Genomic DNA, 12,439 nt, shown 5'->3' on the forward strand with positions numbered 1-12,439 from the left:
GACACATCACATTCTTCCTTCCCTCCTTCTTGCATTTTCAGCAAGTCTATTGAGTTTATCCTATTGTTCTCAATCAAGGCTTCAGGATTTTTTCTTTCCCAAATTCTAGATGTCTGAAGGTCTGAGTTGAGAGAGAATTATTCTGAGTGCTCTTATTGATGCCAAGGGCTAAGCAGTCACACAGCTCTGACAGGCTCTGGAATCTGTCAAAGCCTGAGGTAACCCTTGGTAACCCCTCAGGAATTTTTTCAGTCTTTACTACAGTGGTTGAGCCAACAATTTGTGTAATTCACACTTGGATATCATCTCTCATCATTAGAGCTGCTCTGGGTAGAACCACTTCAGTCTCCACTGCCCTTTCACAAGGCTCTTACGGCTCCTTTTAGCACTGGAGGTTTGTTGGCAAGCTTATCTATCAGCAAGTTATCTAGAGACACACAAGCTTCCTGCTGTTATCACAAAGGATGTTTTTGTTGCTTTTCTCCAAACTTGCCTTATGAATTATGAGGGAGCTGCCCTGGGTGAAGCTTTTTATTTGTCAAATTCCCTGTGTCTGGCCCGCTGAGGCCAGCAGAGGTGTGGGAGTGAGTATCCTTTTCTCCCTCAAGAAACAGAGACTTTTTCCCCCGTTGAGCACAAAGGGGGTGTTGGTACATTAGGTTTTCTGTTTCAGAACCCATACCACTCTCACAGCCTTGGTCTGTTCCCGCTGTGCTCCCTTTACCCTGGCATGGAGCAGCACCAATGGCAGTGATAACGAGTTTTGTGTCTGATGATCTCCCAGAGCAGCAGGGATCTGTTGTTCTGCCTTGCTACAGTGTCTGGCACTTCTGTGTCTGCAGATATTGCAACACACTTACTGAGCTCACACTTTGTAAAGTATCTGTTCTTATTGCTGAAGATCCATTATTGTGTCTCCTGCGCCTTGCTCAGTGATTCATGGATGTTTCTGCATTCAGTCACTGCTGTCATAGACCACAGAATGGTTTGGGTTGGCAGGGACCTTTAAAGCTCAGCCAGTCCACTCGCCCTGCAACAAGAAGGGACATTTTCACCTGGACCACATGGCTGGGAGCAACCTGACCTTAAGTGTTTCCAGGGATGTGTCATCCATTACCTCTCTGAGCAACCTGTTAAAGCGTTTCACCACCCTCATTGTAAAAAAAAATCTTCTTTACAGCAAATATAAATCAGCTCTCTTTTAGTCTAAACCTGTTATTCCTTGTCCTGTCATAACAGGCCCTGCTAAAATCTGTCCTCATCTTTCTCATAGTCCCCTTTTAAGTACTGAGAGGCCTCCATATGGTGTCTCCAGAGGCTTCTCTTCTCCAGGAGGAGCAATCTCAGCTCTTTCAAATGTTCCTCATAGGAGAGGAGCTCCAGAAGTTTTTGTAGCCCTCCCCTGGTTCACACAACAGATCTACGTCTCACTCATTTGGCACAATTAACAAAAACTAAAGGCCCTATATTTTCCCTATAGAAGAGAAAACGGACTCATTTCCAAGAACACCAGCCAAAAAGTACTGCAGTTTCACTGGATTTCTTGGTCATACCCAGGCATGGAATATGACTGCAGAATTGGGCAGCTCTCAGAACTTACACCAATGTTTATCATGAAACAGTGTTAGAATTTCCTGTAATTGTGTGGACTGTAAAGCTCTCCTGTGCTTACTTGGAAGGGGATGGACAGGGTCTCTATTTTTTCCACTCCATAGAGATGACATTTACACTTTGGCAATAAAACCTGTACGAGCTGTAAAATGCATGGTAAGGAATATCACAACCATCATGTATTCCAGAGCAGTAAAAGTAGCTAAGTACAAACAGGATTTTGACAGCCAATTATCATTTCAGGCATTGTCTGTGGGAAGGTGCATCTATGGAAAGGCTGACCCCTTGTTCCCTGGCTCATGGATCAAGCAGGACTCGATTCTAGTAGGAGGTGAAGCTGGCAGGCTGCCTTAACCTCTGGCTCCATGGATGTCCTCCTCCCCCGCAGCCGCTGTGGGTCACAGACACGGGGTTAAGCGAGCGCTGGCTGCTTCGTACGCTGCATCCCGCACCGGCCACGCTGCCGCCCGCCTGCCTCCATCCCCCTGGCGTGGTGCGGCACTGAGCCGGTAGAGATGCATGCTCTGGGATGCGGCATTCCCGGTGTTCCCGGTGCCCCCAGTGTTACCGGTACTCCCGGTGTTCCCGGTGTTCCCGGTGCTCCCGGTACTCCCGGTATTCCCGGTGCCCCCAGTGTTCCTGATGTTCCCGGTGCCCCCGGTACTTCCGAAGCTCCCGGTACTCCCGGTGCTCCCGGGACTCCCGGTGTGCCTGGTGTGCCCCGTACTCCCGGTGCCCCCAGTGTTCCCAGTGTTCCCGGTGTTCCCGGTGCCCCCAGTGTTCCCAGTGTTCCCGGTGTTCCCAGTGTTCCCGGTGTTCCCAGTGTTCCCAGTGTTCCCGGTGCTCCCGGTGTTCCCGAGCATCCCCGTCCCGTCGGACCGCACAGCGAACACCGGGGAGGGCGTGGCCAGCTGAGTCCCCGCCCCCGGGCAGCGCCCATTGGTGGAAGGGCGGCGTGGCCACGCCCAGGGGCGGGGCCGGGGCGGGCGGGACGGCGCCGTCCGAGCGCGGGGCCGGGACGGAGCCGCGGCCGTGGCGGGAGCGGGGACAGCGGGGACAGCGGGGACAGCGGGGACAGCGGGGACAGCGGGGACAACGGGGACAACGGGGACAGCGGGAACAGCGGGGACAGCGGGAACAGCGGGGACAGCGGGGACAGCGGGGACAGCGCCATGGCCGAGCAATGCGACGTGGTGGTGATCGGGGGCGGCATCTCAGGTGGGTCAGGGCGGAACGGCGCGGTCCTCGGGGCATCCCGCCCTGCGGGCGCGGGGCCGGGCGGGGGCGATGGACGAGCGCGGAGCTGGGGCTCCGGGGTGCGCTGGGGAAGGAGAAGGGCGATGATCCGTGCCGCTGTGTCAGGGACAGGTCGCTGCTCTTGCCCTGGTTTGTTCCCGGCTGGGAGGGAGGGAGGCTGCGGGAGCAGCGCCGGGCAGCGCGCACGGTGCGGGACGAGGCAGGGACACGGCGATGGGTCCGGGCTGTCGCTCCTTGTCCCCGCTAAGAGGGGCTTTCGGCTGGGTTTTTTTAGTTTGCCCATGCGGGAGTTGTTTTGTTTGGAAAAAATGGTGCAGAATAAACGTCTGGGAGTATCTCTCGGTTAGTGTTTGTTGCTGTGAGAAGAGCTGTGCTGGAGGCAGCCCGATTCCCCAAGTGCCACGGGCTCCTCACGCTTCACCAGGCAACACTACCCAAAATACTCTTCAGATCTACTTTGACACCAGCAATTGCATCGTGGCCTCTTATCCTTATGCTTAAAACCTCCTTTAATTAGTAATTTTTATGTTACCAACAATGAGAATGTTGCTGTGTTGGAGAAAATGAGTGTTTAGGTTGTCCCTCAGGTCAATTTTGCATTGGCAGCTTTGGCCAGGTCTCACTTTTCAGGCAGTCCTTACTTCACTAATGATTCAATAAAGGTGAGCTTTGTGACTACGTGAATTCAGTGATATTACAGCCATTATTGATGTGGGTAAAGTTAGGTTTTATTAGTATTGAGAAGGAATCAGAAGCTTTTCTTTGGTGTAACCTGCAGTGAATTAATATGTAAAACAGCAAATGGTTTACATAATTACATTATTTCATATACTAAAAGAATAGTAATTGTTTAAATAGTTATTTGTGAATATGTAAATATGCAAAACATCTGTAGCATCACTAGACAGAAAGGAAGAGATTTCCTTTCCCAGATTTCCTTGCTTTTTCAGTTTTACCAGATGCCTGATAATTTTCCTTCAAGCATGAGACATTTGGTCTTCATCCGTAGGGTTCCTGTGATGCACACAGTGTCCTTAGGGAATTACCACCCATTCTGTGTGCAGCTGGTGGTGACATCCTCTTAATATGGTCTTTAGAGCTCTGAGAAGCTCTTGTTGCCTTCAGGGTGCCTCGTTCCTCCAGGTCCCCAACCTGTTGCAGTATTTCAGAAAATGCTTTGAGCATTTCTATGCAGTATCCCATCTCACTGGTACAAAAACACTGATTTACTTTGTAACAACGATGCCTTGGACCAAAACCCAGTGTGAGGATTGAAATGGAGCCAAGGAGAAAATCTCAAGGTGTTCACAGTCCCTGAAAATTTGTCGGTGGCTTGAGGAAGACAAATAAACATGTCACAGCACTCCTGGGGTACAGGAACGTTTTTCATGCCGATGGAACCCCATGCCAGTGGCATAGAAATTGGTGTTTTCCTGTTATGAATTAGAACAGCCATCATTTTAAGAAAACAGCCATTGACAAATAGACAATAAATGCTTTCTTTAATAATTAATACATCTTTACACTGCTGTTCATATCTGGGGATTAAACTCTGATCTGTTTTGCTTTTCTCACAGCTTCTCTGTCACTACCATTCCTATACCAATGTGCCTACACCTCAGTCTTGCAAAAGGTTAGACAGTGCTGCTTTCTGGTCTTAAAAAAAAAAAAAAAAAAAAAAGAAGAAGAAAAAAGTAATCTGTCTCTAGAGCTCTGCTTCTGGTGGAATACCTAGTAAACCATGCTCCAGGATGGACAAGATTTCCCCTCAACATCTCTCTGACTCCAGTCTTGACTTGCTGTTTGTATCTCTGAGACTGAGTTTGCAGTTGACTCATCTGGTGAGATTTCTGTCTCCTCTCCTTCAACTGTATTTTAAATACTCCCTACCTGATGCTTGCAGGAAGGGATAGGAAACTCTGGGATGAACTAGTTCTTTACTAGAAAAACATGAAATCTGTAGGAGGTATAAGCAAGGTGCTTGTTCTATTAAGTGTGAACTTCCCAGCAGTGATGCTGTGGCTTTTAAAAATATTTGTCCAGCATTTGTGAAATGAAGCTCAAATCCTGACAGGCAGCTCTGGAGTTGTCTATTCCTCAAAGCAAAGCAAAGTGTGGTCCTGAGAGGCAATTTCTGAACAATGCCTGACGTTCTACTCATCCATGCTCCTGGCCTGTGCATGCACACCACAGTGTGGTATTCCAGGGACACAGAATCCACTCTGCCTGTGGGGAACTGCAGTCTAGGGGTGCAGGGAGCTTCTGCAAAGAGTGCTTTTGGAAGAAACTCTGCTTGGGTGGCTTCTGTCTCTGAGATTTTGCTGCTGTACCTCATGGAATCCCACTCAAACTGTCCAGGCTGCATCAGCAAGTGCCTTTGGGCCCCTACAGAGAGGGAGCTGCAGAGGTTGGGATAGACTCGTCTTTCCACGTGGGCTTGCATGTTAAAAATGTGGATTGTGGCCAGTAAAAGCCCCAGGCACATGTTTGTATCACTGTTAATAGATAATGTCCCCTGTAATACAGTTAATACTAATTACAGCATTTTATGCCCAAGCATATTAAATAAACTGGTGCCTGAAGTTAAAGACTTTCCCCATACCCACAGGGAGTTTTTATTTATATGGCTTGAATATTGCTCCCATTTTCTATTTATAACATTTTCTGCTGAACTGAAGAGTGTTGTTTTGGATTGATTTTGACTTGATTGATTTTACTTGATTGTGTGTTTGTTGAAACCCAGCAAGGTGATGACACAAAATGTTGTAAGGAGGTCCTGGATGCTCGGTCACTCTTCAGACACTGATCATTAACAACTGGACAGCATTAGGTGCTCAGAGAGTTTTGACAGAAACCTCAGATACTTCAGCTTGTCAGATCTGAAAAATGACTGCTGTGACCTGTAATTTCTCAAAACTTTCTAACTGATCTAATTGGGATGTATTTTCTCATGGATAACAAAATATGTTATGTTGACTCCAGGGCTACCTCCCTGCCAAATTTCAAGTTGCTGCTGCAACTTCCAAAGTAGGAACTAAAAAAAGGCATGATTTTTCAAAATCAAAGAATATGTTTTCGCTAGACATTTAGAAACAGACAATCAGTCTTGACCAAGATTTTCCACAGAAAAGAATCACAAAAAACCACACCCTGAAAAACACACTCTGAAAATTCAAGCTTAAGTAGTTCCAGATTTGGAAAAAAAAAAAAAAAAAAAGAAAGTAAGCAAAACACCTTAACATTTTTCATGGGAAAAATTCATGTGCCATGAATATATTCATGTGCCAGCCTCAACTTGTGTGGAAGCCAAGTTTATCAGAAGATTGCATGTAGAATTAATAATGTTTGTCTACATAATGCAAACCAAAGAGTCAGCAGATAGGGAGAAGTATGTCCAGAAGAAGAGAAGTCCAAAAAATCTTGTATGCAAATATCTTTTGGAAGAAATTTTAGCACATTGTGTTACAAGTACAAAACACAAGGGAAAAACAGATGTAATTGAATCTTAATCTTAAGACTGTAATTCGCAGACATGGATAGTTCTTATTTATTCTTACTTATAACAGAAAAAGATGTTTGTTCTTATCTAGAAACAAGGAGATTATGTGGCTCTACAAAATCAAAGCTGAGATTTCCCAGCACTGTTTTCTGCTGCACTTAGAGGAGTCCAAGGGCTACAAATTGTAGGAAAAGCTGGGATGTAAAAATAGGAGGGATTATTCTTTATGTAGAAATAAAACATGTATTATTGAGCCTTTTTTGGGTTTTCTCTCTGTGGAAAAGCACTCTGTGTTGGCATCTCCAGCTCCACAGTGATGATCGACAGCCTCACCCCTCGAGCTACCTACGCCTTGGCTTTGGGCTCTGAGTGAAAGACTGAATAATGAGGAAATGCAGATTTTCCTTGCTTGCCATCCTGGCAGCCCAGCTTCTGTTGTACACTGCCCTGTTTGTTTTGACAGCATTCCAAGCTGCTGGTGGGTGGTGGTGTCACATAAACTGTCACACACACGTTGTTGGTGTGAGATAGAATCAGTCCGACCTGTGGAAATCTGGAGTAGTTTTCAATAGATTTTTTTTTCCCCCATAGTGTTACTTCTGTATCTACCTGGGATTTGACCTATAGGAATGTAATATTTGATTCATAAAATGCATTCTCTGTTTAATGCTTTGCATTTGCCCTGTGCTGGGTTCCATCCACCCTGTTCCTTCCTTCCTTCTTTCTGGATCCAACCAGAAAGCTGATAATCAGTGATAATGCTGTCATTTAGTAGCAGAGATTTCTAAAGACCATTTTTGGGGATGCAGAAACAAATGACAACGTTTCACAGAGCTCTGAATTCCCAATGTACTCCTAGCAAGCTGACTGTCATCATGACAAGAATTTACAGCAGGAGCAAAACTCCCAGAACGCTGTACAAAGTGTAATGGGTGCTTTATACAGTAATTGCAAATAAGCAGAAGTACCAATTTCCATTTGCCTCCTTCTTCATTATGTGTTCTGCTCTTTTGCTGCTGAAATCTTATGAATGTTATTTTTCCCAATAAGCAAAAGAAATAGCCAAGTAGTTAGGACAGATCCCTAAAAATACCCTAAAATAACAAAACCAGGCATGGAACAGGCATTATGTCTTTTCTGGGAATGCCAGCACTGATTTTATTGGTATTTGTGGTGATGACATTGATCATAATTTAGCAGCAGCATTTTTTCACATACTTTTTTAGTTGAAAGTCACCATTTAGGTAACAGGAATTTATTCTGCACAACACTAACTAAAAAAAATGTCAATAGTCATAAAATGTGTGTAATTACCTTGGTTATTTCCATTAGTAGGTGGTATCAAGCTGTCATCATTTTAACTGCTCATTTTAATGTGAAATGAGAGGAAAGATGCCTCATTTCCAACCCTGTGCTTATACTCATTAACTTTTTTCTGCCTTTGTTTTGAGGGAGGGCATTATTTTGGGGAAGGAATGTTTACTGCAAGAAGCTGTGGACATGAAAATCCCAGTGGGTGTGTGCAGAGGAGTGGATTCATCTTTGCAATAGAATTCCCTCTTCCTGCCCACTGTATTTCTGTTAACATTGTCCATGAAAAATGTCTTTGTGCCGTTCAGAACAAAGCTTGCATCTGTAGAAAGCATTTAGACAGTGATGCCATTGAGACCAGTAAGTGCCTTGGTCTTATTGGGACAATGTACTCTGTAATAGAAAATATTTATTCTCTTTTGGTTAAGACCTTTGCTGAGTCAAGTGGATTTTTTTTCCTAGAGGGAAAAAATACTGATGAAAAAGAAATTAAATGCATTTACCTGAAAATTACAAAATACATAAACTTAATCTCTCTCCAGTACCAAGTATTCTACAAGAGGGGATGTGAAAGTATGGCAAGATAAAGCACATTTCTGACAAGCAGAAAATTAGTGATGTTATGGTATTAGGCAACACTGAAGTAGAAATAAATGTAGACTTGTGATCCACACTGTGCATTCTTGCTGTTTTGTGTGGATTTAAGATGCTGTTACTGAATTAATAGCATTGTTGGTTTGTCGGGGTCTTTTTGTTTGTGGGTTTGTGGTGGTTTTTTTTTTGTTTTGGTTTTTTGGTTTTTTTTTTGTTTGTTTGTTTGTTTTTTGGTTTTTTTGTTTTGTTTTTTAATATATTTTCAGTGACAATTTAAAATCTTCAAATCCTTAGTCAGTGAAAGGAAACAGTTCTTTCATTCTCAGCTTTCTGTGTGTTGTTGCCCATTAGTGGCTTCTCTGGTCATTCTGATGTAACTGAGCACATTTTAACTGTATTTTAAAACTTAAATAAATGCTAAGATGTACACAAAAATTCCAATGAAAGGGTAATTTGGGTTGCAGGAAAAGAATAAAGGAAAAGAGATTTTACCCTATGATAATAGCAGAAATGTTTTCATCTCTCATTGACAGGTTCATTTTATTTGCCAAAGGGATTTCTAGCTGGAAAAATGAGAGCTGATTTTAAGGTAGTCAATGCCAGGTTTAATTATTCAGTTGTGTTTAGAAAAGGTTAGGTTTTCCATCAATGAAACAGTAAAAACAATCATAACATTAGAATGCCATTACATTGGAACTTTATTAGTGCTATATTGAAAATTCTCTTATTTTACTGATTTATTAGAAAAAATGAGCAAGAAAGTCTTAAAATTATTTCCTCACCAAAATCAGAAAAATGTAGGGATTTTACAGGAAGATTGTCCCCCATTTTCTCAATTAAAGCTTGCTAGAACACTACAGTAAAGAGTTAATCATCTTCCTCACAACGTGGCTATGCCATGCCATGTACAGTAGGGTGGATTAATAAGGATTTTATGAAGGAATGTTCTGTATTTACAGAGCCCAGATTTTGAAAAGTAGAATAATTTTCTCTCCTGTTAGTATACAATCACCAGGACATTTCCAATAAAGTAACTTTTTTAAAACTCTCATTGTTTGTGCTGTAGAACTCATCTCTGCTCACATGCCCTGTATCAACCCCAGTACTGAGGCACCTTGGAATTATCCTCATAAATCTACTCTTATAAACACTTCCCTACAAAACAGGGAACCATTTTCCACATTACAGGACTCCTCTGGAACCAAATTCAAGTCTCTTAAGTCCCAGTGTTGTTGTTTGCTACCTGTGGAGTTGAACTTTTCTTTCCTATGAGATAGAGATGGGCTTTGTTGTATTACAAAATTCAGTATTGTTCAGCATCCTTATGTTTCAGTCTTTTAGTGTGTCTTGTAGTCGATTCATCTTATTTTTTTGTATGTGTGTTTGAGCTGTTTTGGTGTTTTGTTTTGTTTTTTTCTGTATATCCAGTGTTTTGATGCACTTCAAAGGGCTTTGCTCGTGGTAGGATTATTACAATTTTCTGGCATGAAAGCAGCCACACTATGATCTGTAGCAGCAGCAATTCTGAGTCCTTAATAGCACTGCAAAATCAATAGGAACAGAGCTTTCCTGCATGGCATCTTCAGAGGAGGGGAGCTGCTTGTGAGATTTCCATAGAAACCCTTGTGGAGGATGTCTCTCCTTGTTTGTTCTCATTTAACAATAAGTGAATTTCCAGATCCAGAGAATGAGGCATGGTTTTGGCAGGCTCCTTCCATCTCGCTGAGGCAAGCAGTGTGTTTCTAATTCATGGAATTAGGGGGATATCTGGAAGGAGCTTGTGCAGTGATCTGGGGTGGTTTCCAGCTTTATCTCAGGGCTGCTCTTGGAGGAGGTGGAGGCGGCGCGGGCGCAGGCTCAGCTGGGACAGCAGTGTCTGCCCCACAGTCACACCAGCAGACACTGGGGTGTTCCCATTGCCCAGTGCTCCATTTGGCCTGGAATGGTTTGGATTGGAAGGGACCCTAAAGCCCATCCCATTCCACCCCTGCCATGGGCAGGGACACCTCCCACTAGAACAGGTTGTGCAAAGCCCCATCCAGCCTGGCCTGGAGCACTTCCAGGGATGGGGCATCGACAGCTCCTCCCCTGCTCCTCTCCTTGGCAGTTGCTGAAGTTCATGATGTCTTCTGGGATGGAGATGTTGTAGAGGACGTGAGAGGATGGCTCCATGCAGCCTGAGGGGAGCTGAGCAGGCAGGGATGAGGCAAGGAGCAGGAAAGGAGAAGATCTCGTTCCTTCCTCTCTCATTCTTACCCCATCAATCAAATGATCACTCTCTGGTGTCCAGTCCTGTCCAGGATACTGGAACAGCAACAAAAGGCTGGAAAACTCAAGTTATGGAGAAGATGAAGGGTAAAAATGCAGTCAGTTTAGAGGTTAATTGTGTATTAAAAAGCACAGATTAATTGTGTATTAAAGAGGCTTTGTGACTTGTGGGGTGCTCCAGACAAACCTGTGGGAACCCCTGGACCTGGTGGACTTCAGTCTCACCAGGGTGGAGCTAAAGAGGTGGGTCCAACAGATACAGATACACATAGAGATGCTGTGTGTGTTGTTCCTAGTCCTCTGTTTTGAAAGAAAATAGTTTCCATGCTTTGAGCAAATAAATGTGTAGTAGTAATCTTAAATAAACATATTTTGTATAGTTTTTACTTGTGAGTCATGCCCTCTCCCAGTTTGCAGTAAGCCATTGCTGTCTCAATTTATTTCTTGCTGTTTCCCAGTCTATGAAACTTCAAAACCTTTTTATTTTTCTTTTTTTTTTTGGACCAGTTTCTCACATGTCCCTTGGCTTAATAATAATGAAACTTATCCACCTGTAAGTCTGGAGTACAAGTACAGCTTAACAGGCAAACAGGTTAGAGAACCTCAGTCACATTACAACACATTCTTCATCGCTTAGCAGCCCTTCTTTATTTGGATATATCCCATAATTAAGCTATAATCCAGTAGTGAGCTTAACTTCCAGCTCAGTCCAGTGTAACCATTATTCTTCCTAAACAACTGTGGCAGGAATAGAGCTGTTGTATTCAGCATGAAATTATGGTCTTAGGCATGAAAGATTTGCATTTAATTTTTTTTTCATACCTAGGCAAACTTTTTTTGCTTCATGTTCAATTTTTTCAAGGCATATATATCTACAGTAAACTTTCTTACAAAGAATTACCTGAAAACAATTTACACAGAACAGAGAATTCAGCCTTTTATTTTATACATGTAGGATATCCACTATTTTGTGACAAAACCCGCTGTATATTTTGAAATCTCATTTTTCTGCATATTAAAAAAATATGCATTTGTAAGAAAATATTGCAGTTTGTGTTTTCAACATCATAGATCTGTGTCTTCTACATTTATGTTGGGGAGGAAGAGAAAGCATCACTCAATGGATTAAAGAATTAACTTGAAAAAATTGTTTCTAAAGTTTCATGGAGGAAAAAAATTATCACTGAAATAAATTAGGTCAATTTATAAGATATCCACTCCACTGAAAAATGGCTTGCAATTAAAAAAATAGAATATTAAATAGATGGAAGAATTAAGTATACTCCTGCTCCAGCAGCAATCTGAAGAATATGGGGCAAGGGTGTAAAGTTACTTTTAGATGAGTATGAAAATTATAATTTCTGCCTGTGTAAGACATTTGAACTTCCTCATTTCTGGTTTCCAGTGAGTGGTGTTCCACTTTTCCATTAAAGGATTCTATGCATAGAAGTTTATGGTCAATTCTGTATTGCCCTTAGAATAGAGGAGTACATTTAACTCTTCCCAGAATGATTCCTCTCCCCTGCTCTTTTCAGACCTTCTTTGTAGGCTCACAAACAGTTGATTTTAATCACATTTCAGGGTAGTGTAATAAACATGAGTGTAATATGGTTAGTCCTGCCTGCAGGGGATCTTGGAAGTTCTGATCAATAGGGCTGCCTTTCGTGTACTTAAGGAGGGGAAACAACTCCAAAGAAGCAATGCTTCAGCGCCAAATTGGCCTGCAGGGCACTGGGATAATCTGATTTCACCAACTCATGATTGCTTTTTACAATTTCAGCTCCCATCTGTCAGAAGCAAAGAGGTCTCCTGTCCTATTGAATTTTCGGTCGTCCCTAGTGGCTCCATCACAAAGTCCCATAATTAGATGATTTTTGCTGAGACCATAATTCCTTTTAT

At 43.1% G+C, this 12,439-nt stretch overlaps 1 protein-coding gene across 1 annotated transcript in view; it reads left to right on the forward strand.

The window, feature by feature from the left end:
* Positions 1-2,566: 2,566 nt before the first annotated feature.
* Positions 2,567-12,439, forward strand: part of LOC134548349 (amine oxidase [flavin-containing] A-like) — a 35,222-nt gene continuing 25,349 nt past the window's right edge. Inside the window, exon 1 of the mRNA XM_063393047.1 lies at positions 2,567-2,829. Coding sequence (XP_063249117.1) covers positions 2,784-2,829 — 46 coding nt within the window. The 5' untranslated portion in view covers positions 2,567-2,783. The remainder of the gene's footprint in view (positions 2,830-12,439) is intronic.

This window comes from Prinia subflava, chromosome 3 (assembly GCF_021018805.1).
Source record: "Prinia subflava isolate CZ2003 ecotype Zambia chromosome 3, Cam_Psub_1.2, whole genome shotgun sequence".
NCBI lineage: Eukaryota > Metazoa > Chordata > Aves > Passeriformes > Cisticolidae > Prinia > Prinia subflava.